Source organism: Rhinopithecus bieti, unplaced genomic scaffold, assembly GCF_001698545.2.
Source record: "Rhinopithecus bieti isolate Rb0 unplaced genomic scaffold, ASM169854v2 scaffold_34943, whole genome shotgun sequence".
NCBI classification, from domain to species: Eukaryota; Metazoa; Chordata; class Mammalia; order Primates; family Cercopithecidae; genus Rhinopithecus; species Rhinopithecus bieti.
The window spans coordinates 13619-29933 of NW_016815584.1; the positions used below are offsets into that span (position 1 = coordinate 13619).

Consider the following 16315-nt stretch of genomic DNA (forward strand, 5'->3'; position numbering starts at 1 on the left):
TGCAAGCTCTGCCTCTTGGGTTTACACCATTCTCCTGCCTCAGCCTCCCGAGTAGCTGGGACTACAGGCACCCGCCACCTTGTCCAAGTAGTTTTTTTGTATTTTTTAGTAGAGACAGGGTTTCACCGTGTTAGCCAGGATGCTCTCGATCTCCTGATCTAGTAATCCGCCCGTCTCGGCCTCCCAAAGTGCTGGGATTACAGGCTTGAGATAAAACCATAAAACTGCATTGTGGGGCTTTTAACTTATGTAGAATAAAAATGTGTTGACAACAATAGCACAAAGAATGGAAGTGAAATGCTGTAAATTTATTACACTGTGTGTGAAATGGAAAAATATTATTCAAAGTCATATTGTGATAAATTGAATTTGTAGTCTGTAAACCATCAGTTCTCAAATGTATTGGTCTCAGGATCCCTTTATAGTTTTACTGAGAAATTCCAAGAAGACTTTAAAGAGGTTTTGCTTATGTGGAATAGAGATAGAGGTAGGAATATATTCCATTAACCATCAGAGTAATGACCTTACCACATATCTTGTAGACCGGAAACCTTGCATATATGCCTGCAAGACTCTGAAAGTAAAAAAGGATGGTAATGTCTTATTATTATTATAAAAATAGTACTGGAATGCCAGACTCCCTAAAAGGTCTGTCTAGGGTTCCCTGGACCATACTTGGATGACAGCAGTCTTACACCTTTAGCCTTATGAGAGATAGGTAACCTTACTTTAGTAACTTGGCTTTTGAGATGCCATCATTTTACTTTTTGTTTCTTTTACAATGCCATGTTTAGATGCTTACTACTACACACTTCTCTTCATTACAGAGGCATTTATTTTATTATAGCTGTCTCCTGTTTATTTGTTTTATTAGGGATTTCAGGAATCTCAGTTAAAGGTTCTGGTTGCTCGACATCTGTTGGCCTATTTGTCTAGCGCTTTTAAAATTATTTGTGCTAATGAAACAAGACCAGCAGAATTCATAGCTCATAGTTTCTCTAGGATTGGATTTACTTTGTGCAAGGTATGGTTGTAGTATAGTAAGAAGTTAAAGCATAGTTCTTTGCTTACACAAACCATTTTAAAGCATTAGGACTGTGTTACTGAAGACCACTATAGTATTTTTTTACACAGGCTCTGATGGGAAGTGCTGTCAATATAATAACAATAGCTATGGCAAAAATAAAGTGAACATAAAAAAATCTTCAAATAATAAATATTTATCCTAAATGAATTTTCTCACCAATTAAAATTGCCTACACACTTCAATTCTTAGTAAAATCATGGTCTTGAGTACAGTTACCATGCTGACAAGATTCTCTGGCTAGACAGATCATCTAGCCACTCTTAAATCACTATGCATGCTCAGAAATCCCCAGGCTCAAGTGACTCATTCCAGAAATTCAGACTTACATCACATGTAAAGCTCTGCAAAAAAACACATAAACCAAAACAAAACACGATTCCTGCCTCAAATGGCTTTCACTTGAGTGAAGAGCAGATAGTAAAGCAAATTCTATTCGCTGTCTCTACTCCCGTTAGCCCAGGCACAGGCATTTGGAATGAAGGGTCAGACTAGGAACAGATACTGGATGTATTTAGCACTAGGCAAATAAAGACTGTGTGAATACCTTCTTTACAATGTTCAGATTTATTTTGGTCCTTCTATCTCCCTCTTCTTTCTTAGTCTTCATATCTAGATGTTTAACTTCTAGTGCTCAGGTGTCTAACACCTGAGTTTGTGGAAGTCAACAATGTTAGGATAGAAGGTAGCACTTACCTTCAGTTTGGGGTGTCCAGACATCCACCTAGTATGTTCCCCATTCTTTCAATTTCATCACACTAGTTCTGTGGCTAGCTTCCAGAAAGATTTAGTGTAATAGAGCCTTTGGAATAAAAAAATTAAGTTTTATATTAATATAGTTAAATTCTATTAAACTGAGCTTCAAAATCAAAAAGTTCTCCATTTTGCTTACCAGTTAAATTATTTGAGTAGTGGTTTCTGGAATTTGATCAATTTGAAACTTAGTTCATTGTGATTCATTTGTAGTTCTTGAAGCCTACTGTCATTACCTCTTATAACCTTCTTTGAAACTTTTCAATATGGAGGCTAGGATATAAAGGTAAAATTAAGGCTGCCCGACCTTTGAAAGACTCTTTTTCTTGTCTCTTTCTTACTTCCAAAAGCAGATTTTTTTTGGAGATGCAGTGATTGTTTTCTTCTACAATTCAGTTTTTGCTACAGAAGTCCCATAGAGCAGAGGTGGTACAGCTTTGTCAGTCCTTGAGCTTGCTAGAAACAATGTTGAAATAAAATCACTCAGCTCTACATAGCCCCATAAATGTCTTGTCTGGTATAGTGAGAGACACAAAAGTGTAAGCACATTTAGAAAAAAATGTATATTTGGGAGGAGATAACGTATATACTCATAAAAAGGTAATTGGGTATAGAGAGCTTGGGTGAGAAGAGTGAGCTTTAGCCTTGGCTGAGCACACTGGCTTAGGTCCCTTCACTTCTCTGAACCTCAGTTTTTAATCTCCAAAATGAGATTAGTTCTTTGCACCTTGCCTTGTTCACAATGTTATTATAAAGAGTGAATGAGATAGTGCTTATGAAAGTGCACTGTAAAATTAAGTGAACTATATTTTAAAAACATACATAAAATATATAAAACTATATTTCGACAATTTTTTGGAAAAAAAAGATGCTTTTGAAATATATTTAAAACATTTTTTGGATGATTTATCAGAAGAGAGAGATCACTGTGAGCTGGGGTGACCAGAAAATTCTTCACAAGATAATAGTGGTCTGAGATAGCCTCTAGGATCGAGAGAAACAATTATGGTAAGCATTCAGACAGGTGTAATGATGGGAGTAAAGGACTATGAGCAGAGCTGTTAATGGAGGACAGTAAATGTCTCCCAACCTCATTCATAAGTTAGACTTAATCTGATGAAGCAGAAAGTTCGTGACTACTGTAGAGGCCATCGAAAGCTACACCATGAGTATTAATTAACCTTACTCCTATAGGCAAAGGATGGTCATTGAAGGTTGTTAAACAGAGGACTGATGTGATTGCTACTGTGTTTCTTTAAAGAATAAGTCATTTGTAGGGTATGGGAGCAGATTATGGGGAGGAAATGCTGGAAGGAGGGAGGCCAGTTAAAAGCCTGTCACAGAAAACCATGTGTAACATGCTTGTATTAGACCATTCTCACACTGCTATAAAGAACTACTTGAGATTGGGTATTATGAAGAAAAGAGGTTTAATTGACTCACAGTTCTGTAGGCTATACTGGAGGCATGACTAGTGAGGCCTCAGGAAACTCAGAAAATCATGGCAGAAAGTGAAGGAGAAGCAAGTACATTTTCACATGCCCAGCAGGAAAGACAGAGAGAGGGAGCAAAGGGGGAGGTGCCACACACCTTCAAACAACCAGATCTCTTGAGAACTCTATCATGAGAAAGCACTAGGTGGGTGGTGCTAAACCATTAGAAGCCACCTCCATGATCCAGTCACCTCCCACCAGAGCCCGCCTCCAACACTGGGAATTACAATTCACCATTAGATTTGAGTAGAGACAGAGAAAAACCATGTCAATACCGAAGATCTAAACCTAGAGCAGTAATTAGTAAGCTACTACACAGGAAAGTTCAAGTCCATCTAATAACACACTAGATCCTGGGACCAGAGCATCTTTTTAAACATGTAGCTCAGTTCTTTATTGAAAAAACAATTATGAAGCCTCTTTTAAATGAAGGCTAATGTGAAGGGCAGTGGGGCTATGAAGATGGATTGAATAAGAATCATGTTCTCAAAATTTAGGCAATGGGATGGATAAGGTTTCTTTTAAAAACTTTTAAAGTATAATACAGATTCAGTAAAGTGCACAAAACTTAAATGTAGAACTTGGTGAATTTTCACGAAGTGAAATCACCTATGTAACCAGCACCCAAATTGAGAAACAGCGTTGCCAACATCCAGAAGCCTCCCTTGTGCTCTTTCCAAGTCACTATCTCCTTATAAAGATAGCTCCTATCTTCACTCTCCTGACTTACAACTTCATAGCTTAGTCTTGCCTTTTTTAAAATTTCTTTTGCTTTCATTTTTCACTTAGTAATATTTGTGTGATTCAATCTGCCTTGAGCATACGGCAAATTTATTCATTCTCATTGCTGGGTAGTATTTCATTATCATAATTTATTTGTCTTCGAAACTGCTGATGTGCATCTGAGTTGTTTTCCATTTTTAGGATATTATAATCACTGATGTAATACATGTTCTTATTCTTGTACATGTTTTACAAATGAATATATGTAACTTTTTATCGGGCATATAGGTAGAAATGGAATTTCTGCATCGCAGGGAATGCACATGTTCAGTTATAGTAAATATTGCCAAATGCTTTTTGAAATTGTGCCAGTTGACATTCCTTCCAACAGAATATGTGAATTTCTGTTGCTCCATGTTCTTGTCAACATTTAGTGTAGTCTTTTTCACTTTAGCCATTCTGATCATGGTATAGTTATAGATATGAATTTTCGGAACCATAATGCAACATATCAAGTGGTGAGTAGGAACAAAGGTTAAAGAGTGATTGAGAAGTTTAGAGAAGGAAAGATTACACATGTTGTATCTTTGCATCAGGACAGCTGCGTCTTGTAAGATAAGAATGGTGACTATACGTTATCCAGGACCACTCTGCATTTTAATGGTTGGTCTTATAAATTATGAAATGACAATATTCAATGTCTAGGCCACATCTTCTAGACTATCAACCAGCAAAACAGATGTCTTTTCTCACCTACTGTGTTCTGCACTTTCCTTTCTGAAAGTACAGTCATAGGAGGTTGAGACAGAAGTTTAGCCTGTGGAGATGGAGAAAGGACATTCTGTGCAATGGGGACAATTTAAGCAGAGACACAGATCCATGTCCAGACACAGTGGCATCCATATTACTGTTAACAAGCAGAAGAGTGAAGAGGTGTCTGCGCTTTGCTGGTGGATGAAACCTTCTCCTAGCTTCCTGGAGCAGGTTATAAATCTCCTCTCTTTTGTATGAGAGCTTGCATTTAAACTGAATACAGGATGAGAATATCTTCTTTGTCAATAATTACCTCATCTTACAAAATATATTAATTCAGCAATCAGTAATATTTCAAGTACATTTTAAAAGTGTTTATGTACTCTTAGAGTAAGAGAGGAAAATCTCCATAACCTATATTTATTGCTTCACGAGTCATCTTTTAGGTGTATATTTGCTCAAGGGAAAAATGTCATTTCTTTGTTAGCTTTTATCTTGATGTGTGGGACTTCACTGGGTTGTTTATTTCAATATTGTGAAAGACTGAAACCAAATTGGTTTGAAGGCTGATGTGAATATTGATTACATCTTAAAGCATATCTTCTTTGGTCTGTTGGCAAATATGAGAAAATGTACCTTAAATTACCTAGTTAGGGCAATTAAAGCAGCCCTGCCTGCCCCCTGAAAACACTTTTATGTTAAACATCCCTCATGTGCTGCTTCTCTGACGGGCCTGGGGCCTATCAGCAGGGTGGGTACTGGTGGGGGAGCAGCAGCAAATGGGGATATTTACTGGAGCTACAAATAGGGATATAGGGCCCTGTTGGGGTGATTTTCAAGCAGAGCCAAGATGTCGTTGCCTTATCAATAATTTTGGCTCTTTCCTTTGAAAAACACATCAAGGAGCAGTGTGGTGTTTTGAAACTAGCACGTGATTGAAAATCTGATTTAGGTCCTGAACAAATTCTACCCTTTCCATTAACATTGGCTGTCACAAACTGAATCTCTACTGTGTCGACATGCCACGCTAGGCAGCGTGTGAAAACTGTGTATGTATAAAATCATGTATAGTTTAATTTAAACATGTAAGTGTAATGTAAATATGTATAATTTTAATTCTCAACTCGACTTCACGAGGTAGATTCTATTATCACCATTTAATGGATGAGGAAATTGAGACGTCAATAGGCTAAAGAATCAAAAGTCATGCTGCACTGGCGCTGACAGGATTTGAATCTAGCCAATTTCTATTTTTAATTTTATTAAATTTCTCAAATGTATAGAAAAGTATACAGTATGGAACAATGAAACTCCATGTACCCATCACCCATGTTCATCAAATATTGATTCTTGGTCAATCTTGTTTTATTTATGCCCCAATTACATTTAGCCATTGAATTATTTTTTTAAACCCATTCATACATTTTTAAAATATCATATTATTTTGCTTTGGTTTATTTTAGTACTATCACTAAATTCTGACTTTTTAAAAACACAATCAAATTAGTAAATGTGTTCACATTTTCAATTATTTTACAGCTTGTCTGATTCAGAATTCACCTAAGAGTCACATATTGTGATTTGTGGACATGTTTTCCAAAGAGAAAACATTCAAAATTTATTTTCCAACAGATAACAGTAGCAGCACAGCTACAGGAGTTCCTCCAAAGATCATACATTCACAAGGCATTATTAGCTCAACAGTGAAAAAGTCACTGGTGTGTTCTCTGTGACAATATCCACTTCACAGTATAAACAGATACCATTATTGTGTTCACTTACAATGCCAGAAGAAAAGGCACAAATTCCAAAAAAAATAAAATAAAATAAAGGGGGTGGTCGGGGGGAAGCCTAAAATCAGGTGCAATAACCAACAGGCAAAACATTAGCTAACAGTCTCCATTTACATTTCAATCAGGGCCTTCCACATACAGGAGACAGACTTCTCCCAGAAGTTAGGGTTTTTCTTTCTCCTTTTTTTGTTAAACCATTACAGAGATGTTTCATTTGCTCAATATTATTACATATACAAAAGGAGATTAGAAATAAAGGAATCACAAAACACCTTGAACATCCAACTCTTTCCACCAATACATTGACTTTTAGGTTTAAGACAGAACCTGGGAATTCTTCAGCGGTCTTAAAATAGGAAAATAGAGACTATGGCTAATAAACAGATAAATAAAGTAGATAAATTAAAAGCTTTCCTATCCAGGACTCACCTGTTCCAACTTCATAGCCTTCATAAAATCCTCAAGAAAAAATAATCTTCCTGAGTTGTACCAAATAAACAAAACAAAAAAACAGTATGTAAACCTATGGCAGGAAACACACCCTTCCATGAGTTTCTTCTTAAGAATGAAAACCCAGTTTTTCAATAGGGTAGGCACTGGCAAACTAAATTAAGTCATCTGAGATTGCCCATTCAGGTGTCCACCTCAGGTTCGGGAAGAAAAAGGCGTTTGGGAAGTATGAAGAGAACACTGGCACTCTTGCGGCTCTGACTGAACTGCATTTGAATAAGCAGCAACACACACAATGAATCCCTAAGCACTAACATAAGTCCATCTGAGAGAATCCTACTTAAGGTTCTAAGGTTGAAGCAATTTTATAATTGTACAAACTTAATTTTTTGTTCTTTTAGAGTATATTAAAATTTTAAAAGATGTGAACAGGGTTGGGGGAATATGAAACAGTTTCCTAAATAGATGACAGATCTTGTCTGTTTACCTGCATACAGTTACCAGTACCCTTTGCCTCAATTAGGCTAAGTAGTGTGTCTTCCATTGTGGTTCAATAAGTTCCAATGGTTCCACCTTGAAATAGATAATTGTCTTAGAAAAAGTCACCCTAGGTTGTACGAAAGTCGTATGTATACAGTTTGTCACAAGTAACAAGGCTACTTTGCAAGACCTGCTGCTTTCAAAAAAAAAAAAATTCTAGTGTACATTTGTTTGGGTATAATTTTTTTCATTTTCATTTCAGTTGTGCTTGAGGTGGTGGTCACAACCTTTGTAAACATCATTTGCATACCCTTAAGAAAAAGAAGGCCAGGCGCAGGAAGCTCATGCTGTAATCCCAGAACTTTGGGAGGCCAAGGCAGGCAGATCACGAGGTCAGGAGTTCAAGACCAGCCTGGCCAACATGATGAAACCCCCATCTCTACTAAAATTACAAAAATTAGCTGCATGCAGTGGCACATGCCTATAGTCCCAGCTACTCGGGAGGCTGAGGCAGGAGAATTGCTTGAACCTGGGAGGAGGAGATTGCAGTGAACTGAGATCGTGCCACTGCACTCCAGCCTCCAGAGCAAGACTCCATCTCGGAAAAAAATAAAAATAAAAAAGAAAGAAAACAAGAGGAGATGGGTCTTTACCAAAAAAAAAAAAAAAAAAAAAAAAAAAAGGGGGGGGGGTTTTTAAAAAAAAAAAAAAAAAAAAAAAAAAAAAAAAAAAAAAAAGGCAGATTCTAGAGATTTAACTCTGTCTGTATTTATCCTTCCATGCAAGTTAAGCTAAGCTAAAAAAAAATTAAAAGAAAAAGAAAAAGACAAAAGAAAATGAAAGAAAAAAAAGAAGACTGCAACCTTGTTTTCTTCCAGGAAGTGAGGGAACTGGTGTTTGGGAATGCTGTCAATTGCACCTGGTTTTTCCACATCCACACTGACTCCTGATTGGGAGCCATCATCTTGCAGATGGTGGTGTTATTCATGATTGAGACAGCCCCCAAGGAAACCAGGAAGCTAGGAATACAGCTACTCTGGATCACAAAATTGCTCACTGGTTTTCACTACCAGACCACCGTCAAGTGTGGGGGTATAGTGGTTCCTTACAACAGGGTCCACATTCACCAAAGGGACTGGGATTTCCTTAGGTGCTGGGATTTCCTTAAGAAACATTTTTGAGACTCTTTTTCATTTTGTGCCTAACAGAGCCATGGTGTTCTTCAGGACCAGCTTCCTCCCATGGTGTGCTGAGTTATTGTTCACCCCATGTGTCATATAGTAGACCCTCAAGTTGCCTTTGGTGGTGGAAACTGTCTCACAAATGTTGCATGCAAAAGGCTTCTCTCCGGTGTGAGTCTGTCCATGAGTCTGAAAAGACTAGTGGACGAGAAGTTCTTCCCACACTGGGTGCAGCCATGTTGCTTGACCTGACGGTGTAGCTGGGCATCTAACAAAGGGGTCATCAATGGAGACAAGATTGAGGGTCCTACAAATATACCTGGAACTTCAAGTTTGACGTATGTTGGCTGGGCTCAGATAAAGTTGAAGGGAGATTGCTCCAACCTTCCATCTCTGCATCTGTTCTCAAAGCTCTCTGATTTGCCCCCAGCATCAGGAGACATTGACTTGATGATTTGTGCCTCACTATTGGCCAGAGAGAGTGCTTGGGAGGACCTGGTTTCCATGGTGTCTGAACTTCGGCTCTCATACTCCTGGTCTCGTTTCAGTGAGGATGAGTTGTTGTTCAAGACATTGCTCTCCACTGAACCATTTTTCGGCTGCTCTGACACTGCAAGCCAAAAGGGATAGGACCCAATCCCCCCACCTGGGGCATCCAAGGAAGTCATCGTGGAAAGAGGTACAGGGATCTTTGAGGAGCTGCTTGGGCCCTCCTGGGAGCTGACTTCTACATCAGTGCTTTTGAAGACATCATCACAGCTGATGGCACTTGTACTGCCATCCTCACTGACTGTCATTGGATCAGGACCATAAGGTCACAGGGATCCTCTGGCAAGGGAATATTTGGAATCTGACTGCCCATGTGCATCCGAATATGCTGCTGCAATATCACAGCATTGGTAACTCTGGCAAATTGGGCATGAATGCTGCCTTTTTATGGGTGTGTTGGTTCAGTGAACCCCAAGGTGCGTCTGCAAGTTGCCTTTGGTAGAAAAAGCTCAGCCACAAATCTTATACTGGAATGGTCACTCCCTGGTGTGTGGGTGCCTGTGCAGTAATATATTTTGAGAGCGCTTAGGAATCAGTAGACAATGAAGCCAGTGGTGGCCTTGTGGATGTTCTCAAACAGCTACAGTAATTTTAGCATCTCTGGTCCTGGCTGGGGGTCCCACTCACTTAGAAGCCACCAATCCTTGGTGAATTATTGTTTGTCCATACCTCAGGGAGGGTAGGCCTGCCCTCACTTTCTGCAGAAGGACTAGGATGCAGGTCATTGGGCAACAGGCCATCCATGAGGTTCTTGGGGTTAGTCTTTGAAGAGAGATTCTGAGGTAGCCTTAGAGAGGAAGTTACAAAGACAAGTTTGCTGTCTAGAGACTTGATTCATCGATGGGGGCAGGTACAGAGTGCATATGGGTTGCCATTGCCTGTTGCCATTTTGTCCTGGAACTCAGAAAACAGTTGAGGGTTCACCTTCTCTTGGAGATGTCTGTGAATGTGTACCCTGAGGTTACCCTTGGTGGTGAAGCGATGACTACAGACAGAGCACATGAAGGGTCTCTCTCCAGTGCTGGAGCAGAGGTGGATCTACGAGAAGCTATCAGTCCTCAAAACCTTGCTAGAGTACTTACACTTGTGCTTGGAGATGTTCTGTAGCTTTCCTTTCCCTTTCTCGGAGGGGTCTAATGCCATAGTGGAGAAAGGACCCTGGAAGAGCACCAAGCCCAGAGCCTGAGGGAGCAAAGCACTCAGTATGGGAGACACGATGTTTTCCCAAACAGGGAAAGGGAAGAGAGTACCCTTTTCCCATCTGGCTTCAGAGCAAATGGCATCAGTCCTGGGGCAGAGTGGTGAAGGCAGAAGGGATGCTGGCGTGCTACGGTATCTTGGCTTGTTTCAACGTATCCAGAGACAGACCTTGGTTTCCAGCCTTCTGGCTGAGCAGAACCACAGCTGTAGAAACTTGCTGGACATGCCCAAAGTCTTCAGGGTGTCAGCCCCTGCCCTGCCACAGTGGAGGACATGGGAGGCTCACATGTTCATCTCAGTGTAGATCTTCTCAGTGAGCTGGATCTGCTATAGCTGCTGTTGCAGATGCAAGATCTGCTCCAGGACCCATGGGATGCTGTTGGTGCTGGGCACAGGCTGGCAGTGCACCTGCACTCCACCAATTCACTGCCAACTTGGTGTCCCAGAGAGCTTGCATGGGCACCTTAGTGTTGGCTACTTTGCCTGTGGGTAAATAGCTTATGTCCTTAGGTGTGGGTGGCAGGGCCATCTCTGTAAGTGCACCACAGACTCCACATCCAGCTTCTCTTTCATGTCCCCTAAGCTGCCACTGTTCTCCTTCTGGCCATCTTTATTGCTTGGACTGGGTGGCTGGTGGCTCAGTCTGGCTCCAGAGAGCTGTCATGGCCTCTCACTGTCATTCCTGATGAGGACAGGGGGATTTTTAGTACAATTTTTCTTATGTTCTAAGAACTCAGAGATGCTAAAGAACTGCACAGTATTTCTCACAGGTGTCCAGTTCCTCCCGATGAAGCCATTTTGCCATGTGGTTTTGTCCTTATTTGATTCATCATCGTTCCCTTGGTGATCCATGGGAGCACCCCAGGCCCCCACCACTGGTGCCATTCAGGCTGCATCTGTGAACTATGGATTCAGTTGCTGCTCGCCCTGGTCCCCCTCCAAGCTGGCATGCTGGAGTTTCATCTGCTTGCACTTCTATATGGTGTGAGCATGGGGCACTGGGAAAGCCACAGTTCTGGCTGATATGGTTTTTAAAGTCTCTTTTAATCCATAGATCCCCTCACTCATTCTGTGTAGTTTGTGGGAAGAAAAAAAAGACCCAAGCTGTTTGTCTTGCAGAGTTTTTCATACTATAAATTTTGCTTACCGTATATTTGTGATGGGTTTAATATGTTCTGCTGTCCTTTGTACTTACTATAAATTGGCGATGGGATCTAGAGGGCAGTTTTTTGTTTAATACAGTGAACAGAAAACAAAGTTATTTTTCACTTCTGTGGGAAGTCTATTGGACGGAGTTACTATTTCAAGTTCACCTAATTTTTTCCCTCTGTTTGGAAATTCTGAAAGACACTGGAAGTTGTGGAATAACGATGGTGTGAAACATTAAGAGCTCCACTCTACTTCTGGGAGAGTACACATTTGACAATTTACTGTTCGCTCCCAAGGGTATCCAAAGAAAGGGAAATTTTAGTTATGAAATCAGGTGGAAAGGTTCCTAATGCTACCATTTGGGGTTGAAGCAGCACCGAGCTGTTGAACTTGTATCTTATTGTCTGTTAGAAGATGAAAATGAGGGCAAACACACAAAGGATGTAGGTGATAAGCAGGTTGTACTTGGGGTCAGACGGAAGGCAACTACTACATGTAATAAAGAGGGATAAGAGTTAAGGTTCAGAGATTCTTTGTATCACACATAGTATGTCCCTAATATTTGCTTTCATTCTTTAAATAAATAAATAAAAGCTTACAACAGTGGATCAGGTCCAGAACAGAAGTTGCCTAAGTCAAGTGATTAAGGACCCTGTACAGCTCATTAGCTTAACCAGCTCTCTCTGTGTGTGATACACTTGATCTGAACTCAGTCAAACTCTAGCCCAGGGATACTGGAACAATTCTGCAGTGAAGACATCCATCATATGCAAGATTGGAGGCTCTGAGATGTGGGATATGAGGGTGACTAATTTCAGGGAACACCTGAAGAGGTTCCCTGATGAGGATCATTAGGAAGTAGCAGCGGCTGAAGCCTAGTGGTCATTGACTGTATTCACAGAGGCTGGAATAAGCCTCAGCTGTCTTGCAGGCTGTGATGGCTTCATCTCCCCAGCCCCTCATAAAGAGACTTCCTGTATTATAGCTCTTGTGCACTGGCCTGTCTACATCTAACAGCTTGTAGCCTGACTTAGATAGGACTCAGAAACAAACAACAAGGCTTCAATCTCTGGATAACCTTTCAGGACACCCACTCTACTTAGGAGAAGAATAAGGTTTACTGCGTCATTTTTGTTTATCCTCTGATGCCAAGGCCCAGTGCCTAGTGACACATTATCAAGCCTGTACCTTTTTAAAACACTTGGACAACCACACTCATTTCATTCTACTCTAGGCACCTACGAGCATTTCCATTTGCTACTCAGCTCTAGAGAGAACTCTAATATTGAACAAACGTTTCCCAGTTACAATATTCTTAGTTCCTTTAGGAACAGATGAATTATATTAATTTTACAAGGGACAACCAGAATTACTAGAAAATCTGTCTCTCAACCTGCCTTAGAACTTAACAAGAGGAGCTGTGTCCTCTGGAGTTTCAGCCAGCTAGTCCAAGTTCAGTGTGACCTCATGCTTGTCAAATGGGAATCTTCTAATTTTTCTCATTCTCTCATGCTGAGGAAAGAAAGTGTGTCTAATGCCTTGTGAAAAAAAAAACAATAAATTCAAATTCAAATAAAAAATTTACTTTTGAATTAGTACCTGTTCTGTCCCTTCCTCCTTCTCTCTTCCTCCCTTGTTCTTTCCTTCTTTGTCGCTCTTTCTTCCCCCCTCCTCTCCCCTTCCTCCTTCTCTTCTTCTTCCTTCTTTCTTTTCTCCCTCTCCTTCCATCTCCTCCTTTTCCTCTCCCTCTTCTTCTACTGCCTGGCTACATAGAATAGTGGTTTCTGCGTATGGAAAGCAGTTGACTTCACAAGCCACTCTCCTCTCTGCCTGCTTCCTGTGGCTTCTTGTTACTACTGTTACATTATCACGCAACCTGTGGAACAGTATGGATATGCCTGTAACAACTAATTGTCCTTTCGCCAAAAAGAAGGCCAGCTACTAAGTGTTAGGAACTGAAAAAGGTAGTGGACTATGTGCTCTTGTGAGGCTAGTAAAAGTTTGGAACTGCCTAATTAAATCTCTACATTTTACAAATGAGAGAACAGGTTCAGGGGAGTTATAACTTTCTCAAGGTCACATAGGTTGTTTGTGTAAAACTTTAATTCCCTCTGCCTACCATTCTATACTGGATATAGCCCCCTAGAACACGGCCTTCATAAAGGCAGGAACCATGTCTGTCTTATTAACTAATGTTTCTCCAATGCTTACTATAGCTAAAAATACCTCCTAAATTAGGAATAAACTATGCTTAAATTTCTCAAGCTGGAATATACCCATGGTACATGAAATCATGGGGGAAAAACAGGTATAGTTTCATGAGATGGTATTTCAGATTTGTTTGTCTTGAAGATGAGTTTATGTCTTGTAACTAATAATTTAAATGTTTACTTTTAAATTAATTCATACTGTGAAATGAATGGTAAATTTTGTAAATTTTAAAATAAAATACATATACATCAAAGCCATTATGTATCCAAAGAGAACTTTTGACCTCTACCCCAGGGAGTGGAGTGTTTCCCAGATCTTCCCATGTTTATAGGTAAGCTAGAAATCCAGTTTTAATGTGATGTCTGTTTTCTTTTAATGTTAAAAACTCAGGTTTCTAAAACCTTGTGTGGAGCAAAAGAAATAAAAATCCCTGTTCCTGAGCACCTGTTGTAATATCCAAGGAAAATATATGCTTAGACAGGAAGTAGACACTGGACACACCATCCGGGTTCTGGTTGCCATAGCATTTGTAATTCTGGCCCTAACCACTTTTCAGCTTCAAACTGGCCAGAACTCAAAGGGGAAAGGGTGAAGGCAAGATATTCAATAGGTTAGGACCAATTCCCACCTTGCACATCTCTCTTCGCAGGCAGCCTCTAAATGAAAGCAAAATACTTAGATACTTTTAAAATATCATAGTCATGTCACAAAAAGAGAGGAGCCAGAGAAAGGAAATTTGAGGAACGTTTCACATCTATTCTGATGTATAAGAGGTTGCTGGTATGATTATGGAAAGAAGTCTAAATTTAATTTTTCTACCTCATTTAGTAATGATACCATTATTTAAAAAAACAATGGAAGGCATTTCTATTACACTTGGATTAAAGCATTCTACATAATAATTAATGCATAAATGTATGAATCATTCTGAAAACTTAACAGCTTATGAATGGAATCATCCATTTGGTCTGAAGATAATCGGATAGTTTCCCACCCTCAATAAAACCAACACGAGATTAATATATTTTGTTTTGCACTTTTGTTGCATAATTCTATATATGATATAAAAATATGTGCTAGATATTCTGTCTCAATCTATTCTAAAGAATAGAAGACACCCATGCTTCTAATAAATGATATATCTAGACATTGTACATGAATTGAACTCAGGTTTCCTTGCCAAACCACCTGTGCTGACACAGCCCCAACTTGCTTCTTCCTGTCTGTGACGGAGTCTCTCCCCAGGAGCCCTGTCTCTTGTTGAGGTTTTTGTAGGGCTCCCACCAACACCCATCTCACTGTGGCTTCATTCAGAGCACAGAAGTATACTGCTGAGTCCACGACTTGTGAGGCTGTGATGGTGAGGTTGAAGGAACTGGTGGATTTCTGGAAGTTCGAAGAATACCGACCGTTTATTTCATTTTGCTCATTAAAAGAGTTCTGACGAATAAGGAAAATCAATTCTCCACTTGGTAGTTGCTTGTACCAGAATAAGTAATAAGTAGAATCACGGGTTTCATACACACAGTCCAAGTTCACATCCTCCTTCTCCACCACAGAAATTTCAGTCTGAGCTTGAGTTACCTTCTGAGCCATGCTGGATCCTGCAGTAAAGAGGAAAAATAGACTGATCCCTTATTTGCAACACTGGGGATAAAATGGATTAAGTGGCTTAGAACTTAGTGCTCTGATTTCATTGCCCGTTACCCCTTCTTTCTAAGCCTCATTAGACTACAAAGATCTGCCTCCCTCCACATCCTTCTGAGCTAACAGGAGTCTGAGTTCTGTGCTGGTGGTCCTGCTTACCAATACAGATGGAGGTTATGACTGCCCTCAGCAGGCTGGCAGTCAGCATGTTCATAGCTCTTCCCCTGAGTGAAATGTTCTGTGCTCCGTCTCAAATCCAGATCTTAATTCTCCACCTTGCACTCAAGAGGTACTAGCAAAGTTACTGGGCTGTGTGAGGCTTCTGCCTTTTACAGGAAGTATGGTTAACAGATATATGACGAGTTTGACTGTGCCATGTCACACGCTTCTTGTATAGATGGAAGATCCTAGACTGTCCTAAGTACCAATTTTGTCTCAATATAACTTACTGGACTGTAAATATACAGTGGTAAAATTGAATCATGGTTAGTTAATTCATCTTTGGTGGAAAATGTGAGACTTATAATTTATTATGAGCTATGGTGAATACATGGGATGATACAATTATGCACCTTTTAGTCTTACATATGTCTTTTTCTTCAGATAGAATCAAAGTGCAAACTAACCACACAGAGTTTTCACTTTCTAGCAGGAAAGCAAAACTTTTAGTCTCAATCTTTGTTACTACTTTGCCAGTCATGGAATCCAGCAAAGGTTATGTAAGAAATAGTTTATTGTTAATAAATGATTTTACATCATACCTCTTGAGTCACCAAATCTGTTCAGTGTTTGCCATGTCAAGTAACAGCAGAGAAAAATACATACATGTTTATTTGCACATATATTTGT

The 16315-nt window shown here is 39.8% G+C and overlaps 1 pseudogene and 1 gene segment (V, D, J or C); both read right to left on the minus strand.

Moving 5' to 3' along the window:
* Positions 1-8386: 8386 nt before the first annotated feature.
* LOC108516100 (sal-like protein 4 pseudogene) lies at positions 8387-11344 on the minus strand (annotated as a pseudogene).
* A 3570-nt stretch (positions 11345-14914) lies between these two features.
* Positions 14915-15806, minus strand: LOC108516101 (T-cell receptor alpha chain V region HPB-MLT-like). The segment is given in 2 exon segments: positions 14915-15423; positions 15626-15806. Coding segments are annotated over 2 exon segments (564 nt in total).
* Positions 15807-16315: the final 509 nt, after the last annotated feature.